Source organism: Lepidochelys kempii, chromosome 5 (assembly GCF_965140265.1).
Source record: "Lepidochelys kempii isolate rLepKem1 chromosome 5, rLepKem1.hap2, whole genome shotgun sequence".
Taxonomy (NCBI): domain Eukaryota; kingdom Metazoa; phylum Chordata; order Testudines; family Cheloniidae; genus Lepidochelys; species Lepidochelys kempii.
In genome coordinates, this window is record NC_133260.1 from 121645182 (window position 1) to 121657960 (window position 12779).

Genomic DNA, 12779 nt, shown 5'->3' on the forward strand with positions numbered 1-12779 from the left:
GGGCCATGCTCCTCTTGAACTACTGCTCACAAACAGGGAAGAACTGATAGGGGAAGTAGAAGTGGGTGGCAACCTGAGCAGCAGTGACCATGAGATGGTAGAGTTCAGGATCCTGACAAAAGGAAGAAAGGAGAGCAGCAGAATACGGACCCTGGACTTCAGAAAAGGAGACTGACTCCCTCAGGGAAAAGATGGGCAGGATTCCCTGGGAGGCTAATATGAGGGGGAAAGGAGTCCAGGAGAACTGGCCGTTATTTTAAAGAAGCCTTATTGAAGGCACAGGAACAAACCATCCCAATTTGCAGAAAGAATAGCAAATATGGCAGGCAACCAGCTTGGCTTAAGAGAAAAATCTTTAATGAGCTTAAAAACACAAAAAGGAAGCTTACAAGAAGTGGAAACTTGGATTGATGACTAGGGAGAAGAATAAAAATATTGCTTGAGCATACAGGGATGTAAACAGGAAGGCCAAAGCAGAACTGGAGTTGCAAGTAGCAAGGGATGTGAAGGGTAACAAGAAAGGTTTCTACAGATATGTTAGCAACAAGAAGATGGTCAGGGAAAGTGTGGGACCCTTACTGAATGTGGGAGGCAACCTAGTGACAGATGATGTGGAAAAAGCTGAAGTACTCAATGCTTTTTGGCCTTGGTCTTCACAGACAAGGTGAGCTCCCAGAGTGCTGCACTGGACAGCACAGTATGGGGAGGATATGAGCAGCCCTCAGTGGTGAAAGAACATGTTAAGGATTATTTATAAAAGCTGGATATGCACAAGTCCATGGGGCCGGACGCAACGCATCCGAGGGTGCTGAGGGAGTTGGCTGATGTGATTGCAGAGCCATTGGCCATTATCTTTGAAAACTCATGGTGATTGGGGGAGGTCCCGGAGGACTGTAAAAAGACAAATATAGTGCCCATCTTTTAAAAAGGGAAGAAGGAGAATCGGGGGAACTGCAGACCAATCAGCCTCATCTCAGTCCCTGGAAAAATCATGGAGCAGGTCCTCAAGGAATCCATTTTGAAGCACTTGGAGAGGAAGGTGATCATGATTTCACCAAGAGCTAGTCATGCCTGACCAACCTGATTGCCTTCTATCCTTCTGTGGATATGGGGAAAGCGGTGGACATGATATACCTTGACTTTAGCAAAGCTTTTGATTCTGTCTCCCACAGTATTCTTGTCAGCAAGTTAAAGTAGTATGAATTGGATGAATGGACTATAAGATGGACAGAAAGCTGGATACGACGTCAGGCTCAATGGGTAGCGATCAACAGCTCAATGTCTAGTCTAGTAGTCTAGACTGCTGGCAGTCTAGTATCAAGCGGAGTGCCCCTGGGGTTGGGTCCTGGGGCTGCTTTTGTTCAACATCTTCATTAATGATCTGGATGATGGGATGGACTGCACCCTGAGCAAGTTTGCGAATGACACTAAGATGGGGAGAGAGGCAGATACACTGGATGGTCGGGATAGGGTCCAGAGTGACCTAGACAAATTGGAGCATTGGGCCAAAAGAAATCTGATGAGATTCAACAAGGACAAGTGCAGAGTCCTGCACTTAGGATGGACGAATCCCATGCACTGCTACAAGCTGGGGACCGACTGGATAAGCGTCAGTTCTGCAGAAAAGGACCTGGGGATTCCAAGGGATGAGAAGTGGGATATGAGTCAACAGTGTGCCCTTGTCACCAAGAAGGCTAATGGCATATTGGGCTGCATTAATAGGACCATTACCACTAGATCGAGGGAAGCTATTATTCCCCTCTATTCGGCACTAGTGAGGCCACATTTGGAGTACTGCATCCACAGTTTTGGGTCCCCCACTACAGAAAGGATGTGGACAAATTGGAGAGAGTCCAGCGGAGGGTAATGAAAATGGTTAGGGGGCTGGAGACAGGACTTATGAAGAGAGGCTGAGGGAACTGCGCTTATTTAGTCTACAGAAAAAAAGAGTGAGGGGGGATTTGATAGCAGCCTTCAACTACCTGAAGGGGGGTTCCCAAGAGGATGAGGCTAGGCTGTTCTCAGTGGTGGCAGATGACAGAACAAGGAGCAATGGTCTTAAGTTGCAATGGGGGAGGTCTAGATTGGATATTAAGAAAAACTATTTCACTAGGAGGGTGGTGGAGCACTGGAATGGGTTACCTAGGAAGGTGGTGGAATCTCTATCCATAGAGGTTTTTAAGACCTGACTTGACAAAAGCCCTGGCTGGGATGAGTTAGTTGGGGTTGGTCCTGCTTTGAGCAGCGGGTTGGACTAGATGACCTCCTGAGGTCTCTTCTGATTCTAATCTTCTATGATTCTATGAAGTACAAGGATGTACAAGGTACATACACGGCCTCAGACACTCTGAGTAAAAGATTTTGGGCATATGTGCACAAAATGCATACATCTACAGCTTAATCTGTGTACACAAAGATTCAAAGAAAAACTTTTACCAAATAAAACTATTAGAAAACATTCATTCAGGGTAAAATTGTGACTAAAATGGCTAAATTATCTTTTCTTTCCTGCTTAAAGAGATTATGTATCTAAACACAGACCTCAAATTGATCTAAAAACTAATGTACTGTTTAACTATTATTTTCCTCCTAAAGTTAAGAGCTGAGTTTTGCAGTACTTCAGATTAAAAAGTCAGAGTCAACCATAAAAGTATTAAACCACAAAATTATCACCTATTCCATCATTAATACGAAGATCTAAGTTACCGGAAATTGTCACTTTTTTCAGCTATTAAGTCTGAGAAGTATCTTGACATGGTGAGCTAGATATGCCTTATTGTAGAATCTACATACAGTTTTGGGACAACTGCATCTCTAACCTTCTCTGTGGCCTGCTCAAGGAACACTCCTCTTAAGTCTCAGACCTCTGTCACCGGTCTAGGCATAGACTCATGTCCTCCTTCCTCCAGACCGGTATTTCAGTCTTGCAGCACCCCTGCAATTTTCTGTGAGTACCCTAGCAGGTCTGAGTTAGTTCAGCACCCACAGTTTTACTTGTTTCCCGCAGGGTCTAAGACAGTGGTTTACAAGTGATTAGACAGCTTTCACAAAGTAAAGTTCACTTATTTTAAGGTAAAAGCCATACAGAGAAAACAATAAAAGGCCTACATGCATACGAAATGTAGCAGAAGTCACCCACCTGCCTCATATAGAATGTGGTAAGTCAAAATCCTTCCAGCCCTTGAGAAGGGATTGCTCCCCTTGGTCAAAGGGTCATGTCCATTTATTGGATCAAAAAATTAAGGCCTACAGTCAGTTTAAACACAGACTTTTATATCACAAATCTTTTTGTTCTCCTGGGCTTCTGGGACGTGGTCTGAACCAGTTTATGCAATTCTCCATAGGGGTAGAACTTTTCTGGAGTTGTTTACCTGTCCCAGAATTGCCCCCACTGGTTTAGTTCCTGGAAGAAAGGAGATAACCCTCCTTCACAGAGTAGAATATATCCAGTTCACAAAGATACATATAACATGTATAGATACCATTTATAAAGGGGAGTTAATAGCATCAAAATACAGATAATATTCATAAAGTTAATACAATGGTCCCCAAATATATTGCAACTGCATGCAGTATATTTGTCACAATACAATCTTGCCCACTTTTATCCCCAGACTTCCTTTCTTCACAGTTACCACTGTAATCCCCTTATCTCTGCCAGCACAGTCTCCCCAAAAAGACTGGAACCAATGCAGGAGTTCACTGCCTCATGACCAAAAGAAACCAAACCCATCTTTTCTTCTGTTTTGGTCCTTTTCCCTATTCTTACTCCTGTAAGTACACCTTGTCATTCCTCTCACCCTTCTACCTCGAACCCCTCCACTAAACAGAAAATACCCACTTGTTGCTAAGCTCAGGTTTTTCAGATGTGTATGTCAATTAGCCAGTACAACCACATTTTGAAGCGAAAGGTGAAGAGATGAATGCACAGTGAAGCAGGTGGTCTCAAAAGAACCAGGCCTCGGCGGCTAGCATTGCCTCATCAGAATTGTTCTGGTTTTCATCTCCCTCAATCTTCTGAATCTCTTTTAACAATAGAATGGGAGGAAAGCATAAAGAAGGGGCCCCTGAGAATTTCTACAGAGATTACTGGTTTGATCATGCCTCCTCAGAGGAGGTAATCCATGGTCCATTATATGAAAGAAATTGAGTGACTTCACCAGTACTGAACAAAACAATTTCTCATGTTTTTAAATTCAGTTCTGTATCTTTTTTTTTATTTGTAGGTCCCACTGCTCTGTAGTTAATCTTTGTCCAGGTTTCAAGGAAGCAGGAAAGATGTCCACCAATCAGAATGGGTTCCTCAGGTTCTAATGGGGGCGGGGTGTATGTAGATTAGTTCTAGAATCATTAAACTGCCAGAAGGGTCCACTACAGAGTGAAACTAGGCACTTTTGCTCCCCAAGAGCCTGAATTTGCTGTCTCTGCAAGAGTCCAAGACTCTGGGGGGCTGCTCATAAAAAGGTTACACGAGAGTCTGAAGGAAAAAAAGAAAATCAGATTTCCTGAAACTGTGCTAACATTGATAAGCTGTAAAACCATGGTAAACTTTACAATTATTTTCTTAAATATACCTGTAGCTGGAGTAGAATTGCTCATGGTAAAAGGCCCGTTAGTGATACCAGAAGAAAGAAGCTCGTCAGATCCACGCTGAAAGATAAAAATGCAAGATCATCAGCAAAGGCACTTCTGGGCAACAGCCCACCTTTTAACAGAACTAATGAATGACTTTAATCACTGACTTTGATTTTTACATTTCATAATTGTTTTTAAACACTGCCCACACTTTTGTGAGATATTGAAGAACGTGCACTAACATTTCAACAACGAAGAGAACAAATGCAAATATTGTCAGCCAGCCACATCACTCGAGTTGGCCATTATATTTCAAGGTGTTAAAGTTTCCTGAAAATGAGCTTAGCTATATTAAACTGAACACTGACTAATCTATTGCTTATTCTACTATAATACAGTTTATATTTAATCTCAAGATAAGCAGCATTTAACCATATGCAGATTTGTTTGATCAGACCTACCATAAAAACAAGTCTAGAGATATCCAAGGACTCAACTAAATATCAATTTAAGCAACACAAAAATGAACAATTTTGAAATGATACAATATTTAGTTGTAAACATGTCACTACTCATACAAATCATCATGTCTGTTACATATTACAACAGCAATATAGTATGTGAAAAAGTTCATTATGAAAAATGTTACTGTATTTCCAATAGTCACTTTAAAAAGTTGACTCAAACTGTTAATATTAGCGGATGACATATCTGGGTTTCGTCCATTTTCTGACAAAGACATGCAAAAGTTGTTTGTTTTTTTAAAAAATTTTTTGGAGTGAAACCCCACACTAAACTGGAAAGGTTAATGAGGCCAACAAGGGGCCAATTAAGCAGACAGGTCATAGCTGATGAGAAGTAGGTAGCCGAGGGGTCGGCAACCTATGGCACACGGGCCAAAGACGGCACGCGAGCCAATTTTTAATGGCACACTGCTGTCTGCCGGGAACATTAAAAATCCTGCCTGGCCCAGCCCGCTCTTCTCTCCCACCCCCACCCCCCCGCTCTCTCCTCGCAAGGCAGGCAAGCTTCCCCCTCCCCCCGCCTCTTCCCCCAGCATGCTGGGTTTCTGCCCCTCCTTCTCTCCCTCCCTGCAGCCGATCAGCTGGCAGGTCTTGCTATGGAGGAGAAGAGGGAAAAGAGGAACCGCAGCACGCTTGCGCTCTCTGCTCCTGCTCCGGGGACCTTGGGGAAGGGGGTGTGGAATCAGGGCATATCCCCTCCAGCCCCCTGCCATGAGCCGCTCAGGGCAGGGGGCTGGGAGCACCCCCACACCCCCAACCCTCTGCCCTAACTCCTGCACTCCCCCACACCCCTCTGCCCTGACCCCTGAACCCTCCTCACATACACCCAGCCCTCTGCCCTCACCCCTGCACCCCCCACACACCCTAGCCCCGTGCCCTGACCCCTGCAACCCGCCACAACCCCAGCCCTGACTCCGGCACCCCACACACACACCCAGCTCCCGGCCCTGACTCCTGCACTCTCCTCACACACACCCAGCCCCCTGCCCTGAGTCCTGCACCCCCCACATACCCAGCCCCCCCACATCCCATGCCCTGACTCTTGCACCCCCCACATCCCCACCCTGAGCACCAAAAGGGAGCTCCTGCACATATACACACCTCCAGATTCCCACCTGCACCCCTTGCACCAAATGGGAGCTGCCCAGGTAAGCGCTCCACACCCAAACCTCCTGCCCCAACCCTGAGCCCTCTCCCTCATTCTAGCTCCTGGCCAGACCCTGCACCCCAACCTCCAGCCTGCTCCTTCACCCCCAGCCCTGTTCTCAGCACACTCCCACCCTCATCTCAGTGCAGAGAGAGGAAGAGAATGGCTAGAACCAGGGAGAAGGTAGATACCTACTCTATGTGGACAGGGCCAGGACTCCAGACCGGCAGTGGGGCTGAGCAGGGCCAGCAGCTAGGACTCTGGCTGGCGGGAGCCGGCGGATGGACCCCATGACCAGCAGCGGGCTGAGACACTCAGCGCACTGTCAGTCTAGGGTCCTGGCCGCTGGCCCCACTCAGCCCACTGCCGGTCTGGGGTTCTGGCTGCTTGCCCCTTCTTGCCAGCTGTGGTCCCGGCCGCAGGCCCCGCTCAGCCCGCTGCTGGCCTAGGTGAATGGAACCTCAGGCCGGCAGCGGGCTGAGCGGGCCAGCGGTGTAAGATCAGCATTTTAATTTAATTTTATATGAAGCTTCTTAAACATTTTGAAAACCTTGTTCACATACAACAATAGTTTAGTTATATAATATATAGACTTATAGAGAGAGACCTTCTAAAAAATGTTAAAATGTATTGTTGGCACGCAAAACCTTAAATTAAAAAGTGAATAAATGAAGACTCGGCACACCACTTCTGAAAGGTTGCCGACCCCTGAGGTAGCCTAAGTAACCACAGACTGATGAAGGAGCCCAGCTGAGAAGGAACAGGCAGGGCTAGTATAAAGCCAGGAGGTTGGCAGCAGTAAAGGACTGCAGGGAGGGAGCCTGTAGCCACACTCCTGCTTTAAGAAAAGGAATACTTGTGGTACCTTAGAGACTAACAGATTTATTTGAGCATAAGCTCCTTTTCTTTTTGCAGATTCAGACTAACACAGCTGCTACTCTGACTCCTGCTTTAGAGAGGGCAGGAAGGAAACCCAGGTGGTGAGCAGAACCCTAGGGACTCCTCAAAGAAGGGTTTAAAGAGTGGAAGCCTAAGATTGGCAGAGCAGCAAAAGTCTCAGGGAAAGGGCAGCAAAGTGGGACCTCACAGACCTTGACTGCGGATTAGAAGGTCCCTGAGCTGGAATCCGGAGTAGAGGGCAGGCCCAGGTTTCCCAACCAGCCATTGGGGAAGTGGCAGAGTCAGGGCAGAGAGGGAGAAAATGGCCATTTTGATTAGAGAGACTTTGATAATTCCCGGAAGGGGGAAAAGCACAGTGACCTGGCTGGAGGGCAAAGCCGCGAAGAGAGCACCTTGAGTCACAGAGGGAGAGGTGGCCAAGTGCGAATGAGCAACAGAAGGGAGGCGTCAGACTGGAAAGGAGCTAATCCACATAACAGTGAGGTGGCGCCTTAGCAGGGAGAGAATTCAGACCAAGGAATGTTTTATTTGAAAATTTAAATCCAAAGTCAGCCAAGATACTTTTTAAAAAGGAAGCTTCTAAATCAGAGTTTAAGGCCAAAGAGGCATCAAATCATCTTGTCTGACCTCCTGTATGTCACCAGACACCAACACTTTCTGAGCACTTGCACACTAAATCCAACAACCGAAAATAGACCAAAGTATTACAGTCCACAGGAGACTAAATTATTATGTTCCACATGCAGAGAATAGGAGGGACCGATGGGGCACCGTTGCCCAAGACTTCTGCAATGGCAGGGGAATGATTACATAAGATATACCCAGATAATACTGACAAGTGACCTGCACCCACACCTGCAAAAAAAATGTAAACATTCCCCCTCTCTCCCTCCAGTTCACTGCCAAACTGATCTGAGGAAAATTTCTTCCCAAACCTACATATGGTGATCAATTAGACCTTGAGTATATGAGCAAAAACCAACCAGCCAAGCACTTCGGAGAGAGAATGTTTGGTGCTACCCAGAGCCCCATCCCTCTCCATCCAAAGTCCTATCTCCAGTTGTGGCCATCCTTGGTGCTTCAGAAGATGATTTAAAAAACAAAAACAAAAAAAACAGAATACACTTAGGGGCGAGAGGAAGAATACCCTCCTGGCCCCTACAGGTGGCCAGCTGAAATCCTGAAATATGAGCTTTTAAGGTCATAAGACAAATAGGAAGTGAGCACCAAGGCTGATGAACCCTGCCCCTTACCCTCACAAGCAAACCCATCATACAATCACATTCCTCAATTTGTCCAGTTATTAGAACTAATTAAGTTGCTATTAACTAACTCCCATTGGGAGGCTGTTAAAGAAATTCACCCGGATGGTCAGAACCCTTTTAATTTCCAGCCTGAATTTGTTCATTGCCCAGTTTATATCCATTTTTTTTGGTGCCAATATTGCCATTTATCTTAAAAGATATTCACCTTTCCTAGTATCTACCCCCCAAATATATTTATAACATTTATAAATATATTAAATACAACAGCCACCTTAAAAGGTAATTTTTTCAGTTTATAAATTGAAATGATTTTGCAATGGCATTTTTGAAAAAGAGGTAATTTCTCAAAAAAAAGTTTCACATTATAAAACTTCTTCCTCTAAGAAATGTTTAAGAAAAGAGATGGGTCAGCAGATGGACCCTGGGCATTTGATTCAGTAAAGCACTTAAGTACCTATTTCACTTTAAGCACACATTTAAATTCCATTCAAGTCAATGGGACTTAAACGCATTATTCTTCACATTTTCGGAATCAATTCCTGCTCCGCAAGGCTTCCAGAATCTTATGGAGAACAGTGTCTCTGAATTAGGATGAACCTTTAAACACACAATTAGTATTACGTATATCCTTAATTGCCTCGCTGAACTAAGGCCTGGAACATTATGGGAAATGCGGTCAACAGACAAGGACCCCTCATCAAAAGTGCTCTGCCACAAACCCTCTAATATTTAAGTGTAGGCCAGAATATCATTTTATTCATCCCAGCTGATCTCAGTTGCTGCCATAGCATATGCTAGAAAAGGCAGTCTCCCAACTAGCCAAGAAAAAGCCATGTAGATCAAAGATGACACTTTGAACTATGTCTGAAAGAGAAAAATAGGCCAGTGCAGTTTCTAAAGAACAGGTAAAAGATTTCATAAAACAAATACTGTTCAACAGGCTAAATCATTCTGAACCAGTTGAACCTTCTTTCTCAACCCAGGGTCTGCAGCCCCCTTGGGATCTGTGAGCAGGTTTCAGGGGGTCCTTCATGCAGGGCCAGCATTAGACTTGGTGGGGCCCAGGGTAGAAAGCCAAAGATCCACCACGCTGAAGCCCAGGGCCCTGAGACCCACCACCTGGGGCCGAAGCCAAAGCCTGAGCAATGTAACTTTGAGGGGGCTCCTGTGGCCTGGGGCCCCAGGCAATTACCCTACTTGCTCCCCTAACACCGGCCCTGGCTTTTGTATGCAGAAAACCAGTTACTGCGGCACAGGTAGGCCATGAAGTTTTTATAACATATTGCGGGGGGCTCAGAAAAAAAAGGTTGAGAACCCCTGGTACAGAAGACACAAAGGTACGGATTACTATGGAGAGAGAGTCAGTTCCAAAAGAAAAGGTTAGCATCACCCAACCAGATATAAATGAGTCAAGGTGGGTGACCACTGTCACCTGAGACTAGGGTGATCAGACAGCAAATGTGAAAAATCGGGACAGGGGATGGGGCGTAATAGGAGCCTATATGAGAAAGACCCAAAAAATCGGGACTGTCCCTATAAAATCGGTACATCTGACCACCCTGAGACTTTTAAGGGCAAATACAAATACATGGAAATGCCCCAAACTGCAAACCTTTGGGTGATATGAATAAGTCTCCTTATGGCAAAAGCCATTTCTACTTTACCTCCCAGAATTCCTCCTCCCTCCCTATCAACTCTGTCTCAACCAGAATGAGTATCAGCCAGTTCACTGTCACCCTAGTCCCATTCTTGGCTAGGCACTGGGAATAGTACAGACACTGTGTCCTCTGGGCCTGATAGTGCTGTGTGTCGTTTGAATACCAGTACCACAGACTAAACTGTCTCATCTCGCTAGAGGCTAACACACAATGAATAGGGAGGATATAAAACAAAGCCTTGCACAAGCTTACAACAGATCTCTCCAAGCAGAAGAACTGCTCCTGGCAAAGAACTGATATGAAAACGTTCAAAAGTAATTTTCAATGTTGTCTCATCTATAACCGATTGAGAGGTCACCATTACAATAAGGGAACATTACTCAAATACATTTTATACCAGCTGAAAAACTGGCTGTTCTTTAAAAATAGATTAAGGCCAGCTACTCAGGAGAGAGACCAGTAGTGACAGTTTTGCCAATATATGTATCTGCAGCTTCATTAGGAGGTTATGAAAATTTGTACTAGCAGGATCTTGAAAATTCACATAAGATGTTGTTCTGGTGTAAATCTTGACATGAAAGAACTAAATGTTTGCATTAATGAATTATTCACGTACACGTTATGGCAGAACATTGTTGCCTGATTTTAAGGGGATTAATATTATTGTTTATATAATAAAAGTTATAGGCTAGCCAATTGATCTGATCAGAAGATAATAAGGTTCTTGTCCCAGAATCAGGCTACACAGAGTCTTGCAAGGTCCCTGGGGATGTACAAGGACACATGCTGAGAGCAAAATACAGCCTTAAAGACTTTTATTGATATAAATGGAATAGTAATCAAATGAAAAAGTAATCAACCAGAACTAAAAAGGAAATAGTACTATTCTAGAGGTTCATGTGGTACCATTTGCTATAAAACTTCCTAGATAAACATATTCTCACTTTTCCTTGAGAACCTGGTGGTAAGGGACAAAGGACCAGCCTCATCTCTGGCATGCCAAACAAGAGTCTGATGGTTCCTCACTACTCGAATGGAAGATGAAAATTTAGGAGAAGCTAGCAAGGCCAGAAACAAAGCCAAGAAAGACCCACCCAAAAAATAACTAAACTAATAAAAATTGGTGGTTGCCCCTCTTCTAGAGCCTGAGCACCACATTCCCAACCTTCCATGTCCAAATTTAATTTAATCACTGACATAATATCAGGGTATGCTTACTCTATAGGCTGGCATATTACTCCTGATGGAATTCTGCGCCACTGCACATGTGCAAGGTTTATGTCCCCACAAATTTCTTTGCTTCCCCGCAAAAAAATGACTGACAGCAAAGCAAAGGGAAGCCTCAAGAGCAGTCATGTGACCCTCCCCAGCAGTGTTTCAGGTGCCCAGGGTAGCCAGCAGAGACATAAATTACTGTGGAGCAAGGGGCGGGACTGGGGGAGGCCAGACTCCCTACCATGCGCTGAGCTCAGCTGCTTGTCCTGGCTAGGCTGGGGAGGACAGGACTTCCTCTTCCCCTGCAGGGCATCCAAGGCTGGGTCAAACCCATGCCCAGATTTCTCCCCCAGCTGCAGGAAGCTGTGCAAACTCCTTCCACCACCACTGACCCCGCTTCCTGAGCCCATCACTCTTCAGCTGCAGGGGGAGGGGTCCCTGTACAGCGAGCTGCTCCCACATCCACCCAACCCCCATGCATCCAGACCCTCCCACCAAACCTCACTAATCTGCACTCAGACCTCCCCGCTCCGATGAGCCCCACTCCTGTGCACCTGGACCACCCCGATGACCACACACACCCAGATCCCACCCCACCGAGCCCCAGTCAGCTGCACCTGGATCCCCACTGAGCCTCACTTGTCCAACATCTGGATTCCCACACCTAGACGCCCCTGCCAAGCTCTATCCCCCCCATATCCAGACCCCCACAGAGCCCAAACCACCTTCACCTGGATCTCCCTGCAGAGTCCCATTACTGTTGCACCCAGAGCCCCCCACCAAGCCCATGTGTATCCAGATCCCTCCTGCACCTGGATCCCCCACTGAGTCACCCACACCCAGATTGCCCCACACAGAACCCTCTCAACCCACACCTGGCTTTCCCTACACTAGGCCCCTTCACACTTGGATCCTACCTTGCTGAGCCTGCCTGCCCACACCTGCTGCACCTGACACGGGGTGTGTGTGTGTGTATGTGTGTGCGCGTGCGCTTCTGGGGCAGGCCCAATCCTTGCACCGTGTCAGGGTTGGGTGCAGCCTCACCACTGAGTCCGTGTCCAGAGTGGAGGGAGCTGCACAGTGATCTCCCACCTCTGTGCAGCCAGTGGCCTGTACTCCCCAGTGCCATGCTGGAGCCTCCACATTTATTTGACTGACAAATTTTGCAGAATTCTGCAGAATTTTAAGATATTGTATGCAGAACTTTTAATTTTTTGGAGCAGAATGCCGCCAGGAATAAAGACATTATCTGATAAAAGAAAGTATTGCATAAATAAAAACATTAAGAACATCTGTAAAACTTAAATTCTTCTTAATACTTCAGAAGTCAGACTGTAGTACATTTTAATAGCGATACCACCACACAGACAATACTAAAATTCAGTCAGTAAAGATGAACAGATGACTCTTAGTTGTCTTAGTTGCCAACTCAGAGGGCCAAGATATTCTTAATGTCACACTGACGAAGTACTACTTTTCAAGATTAGTGGGAAAA

At 45.7% G+C, this 12779-nt stretch overlaps 1 protein-coding gene across 4 annotated transcripts in view; it reads right to left on the reverse strand.

Annotated features, from left to right (window-relative positions):
* Nucleotides 1-12779, reverse strand: part of PTBP3 (polypyrimidine tract binding protein 3) — a 122032-nt gene that overhangs the window by 61331 nt on the left and 47922 nt on the right. For all 4 annotated transcript variants that reach the window (XM_073345644.1, XM_073345646.1, XM_073345648.1 and 1 more), the window contains one exon: nucleotides 4575-4650. In XM_073345644.1, coding sequence (XP_073201745.1) covers nucleotides 4575-4650 — 76 coding nt within the window. The remainder of the gene's footprint in view (nucleotides 1-4574; nucleotides 4651-12779) is intronic.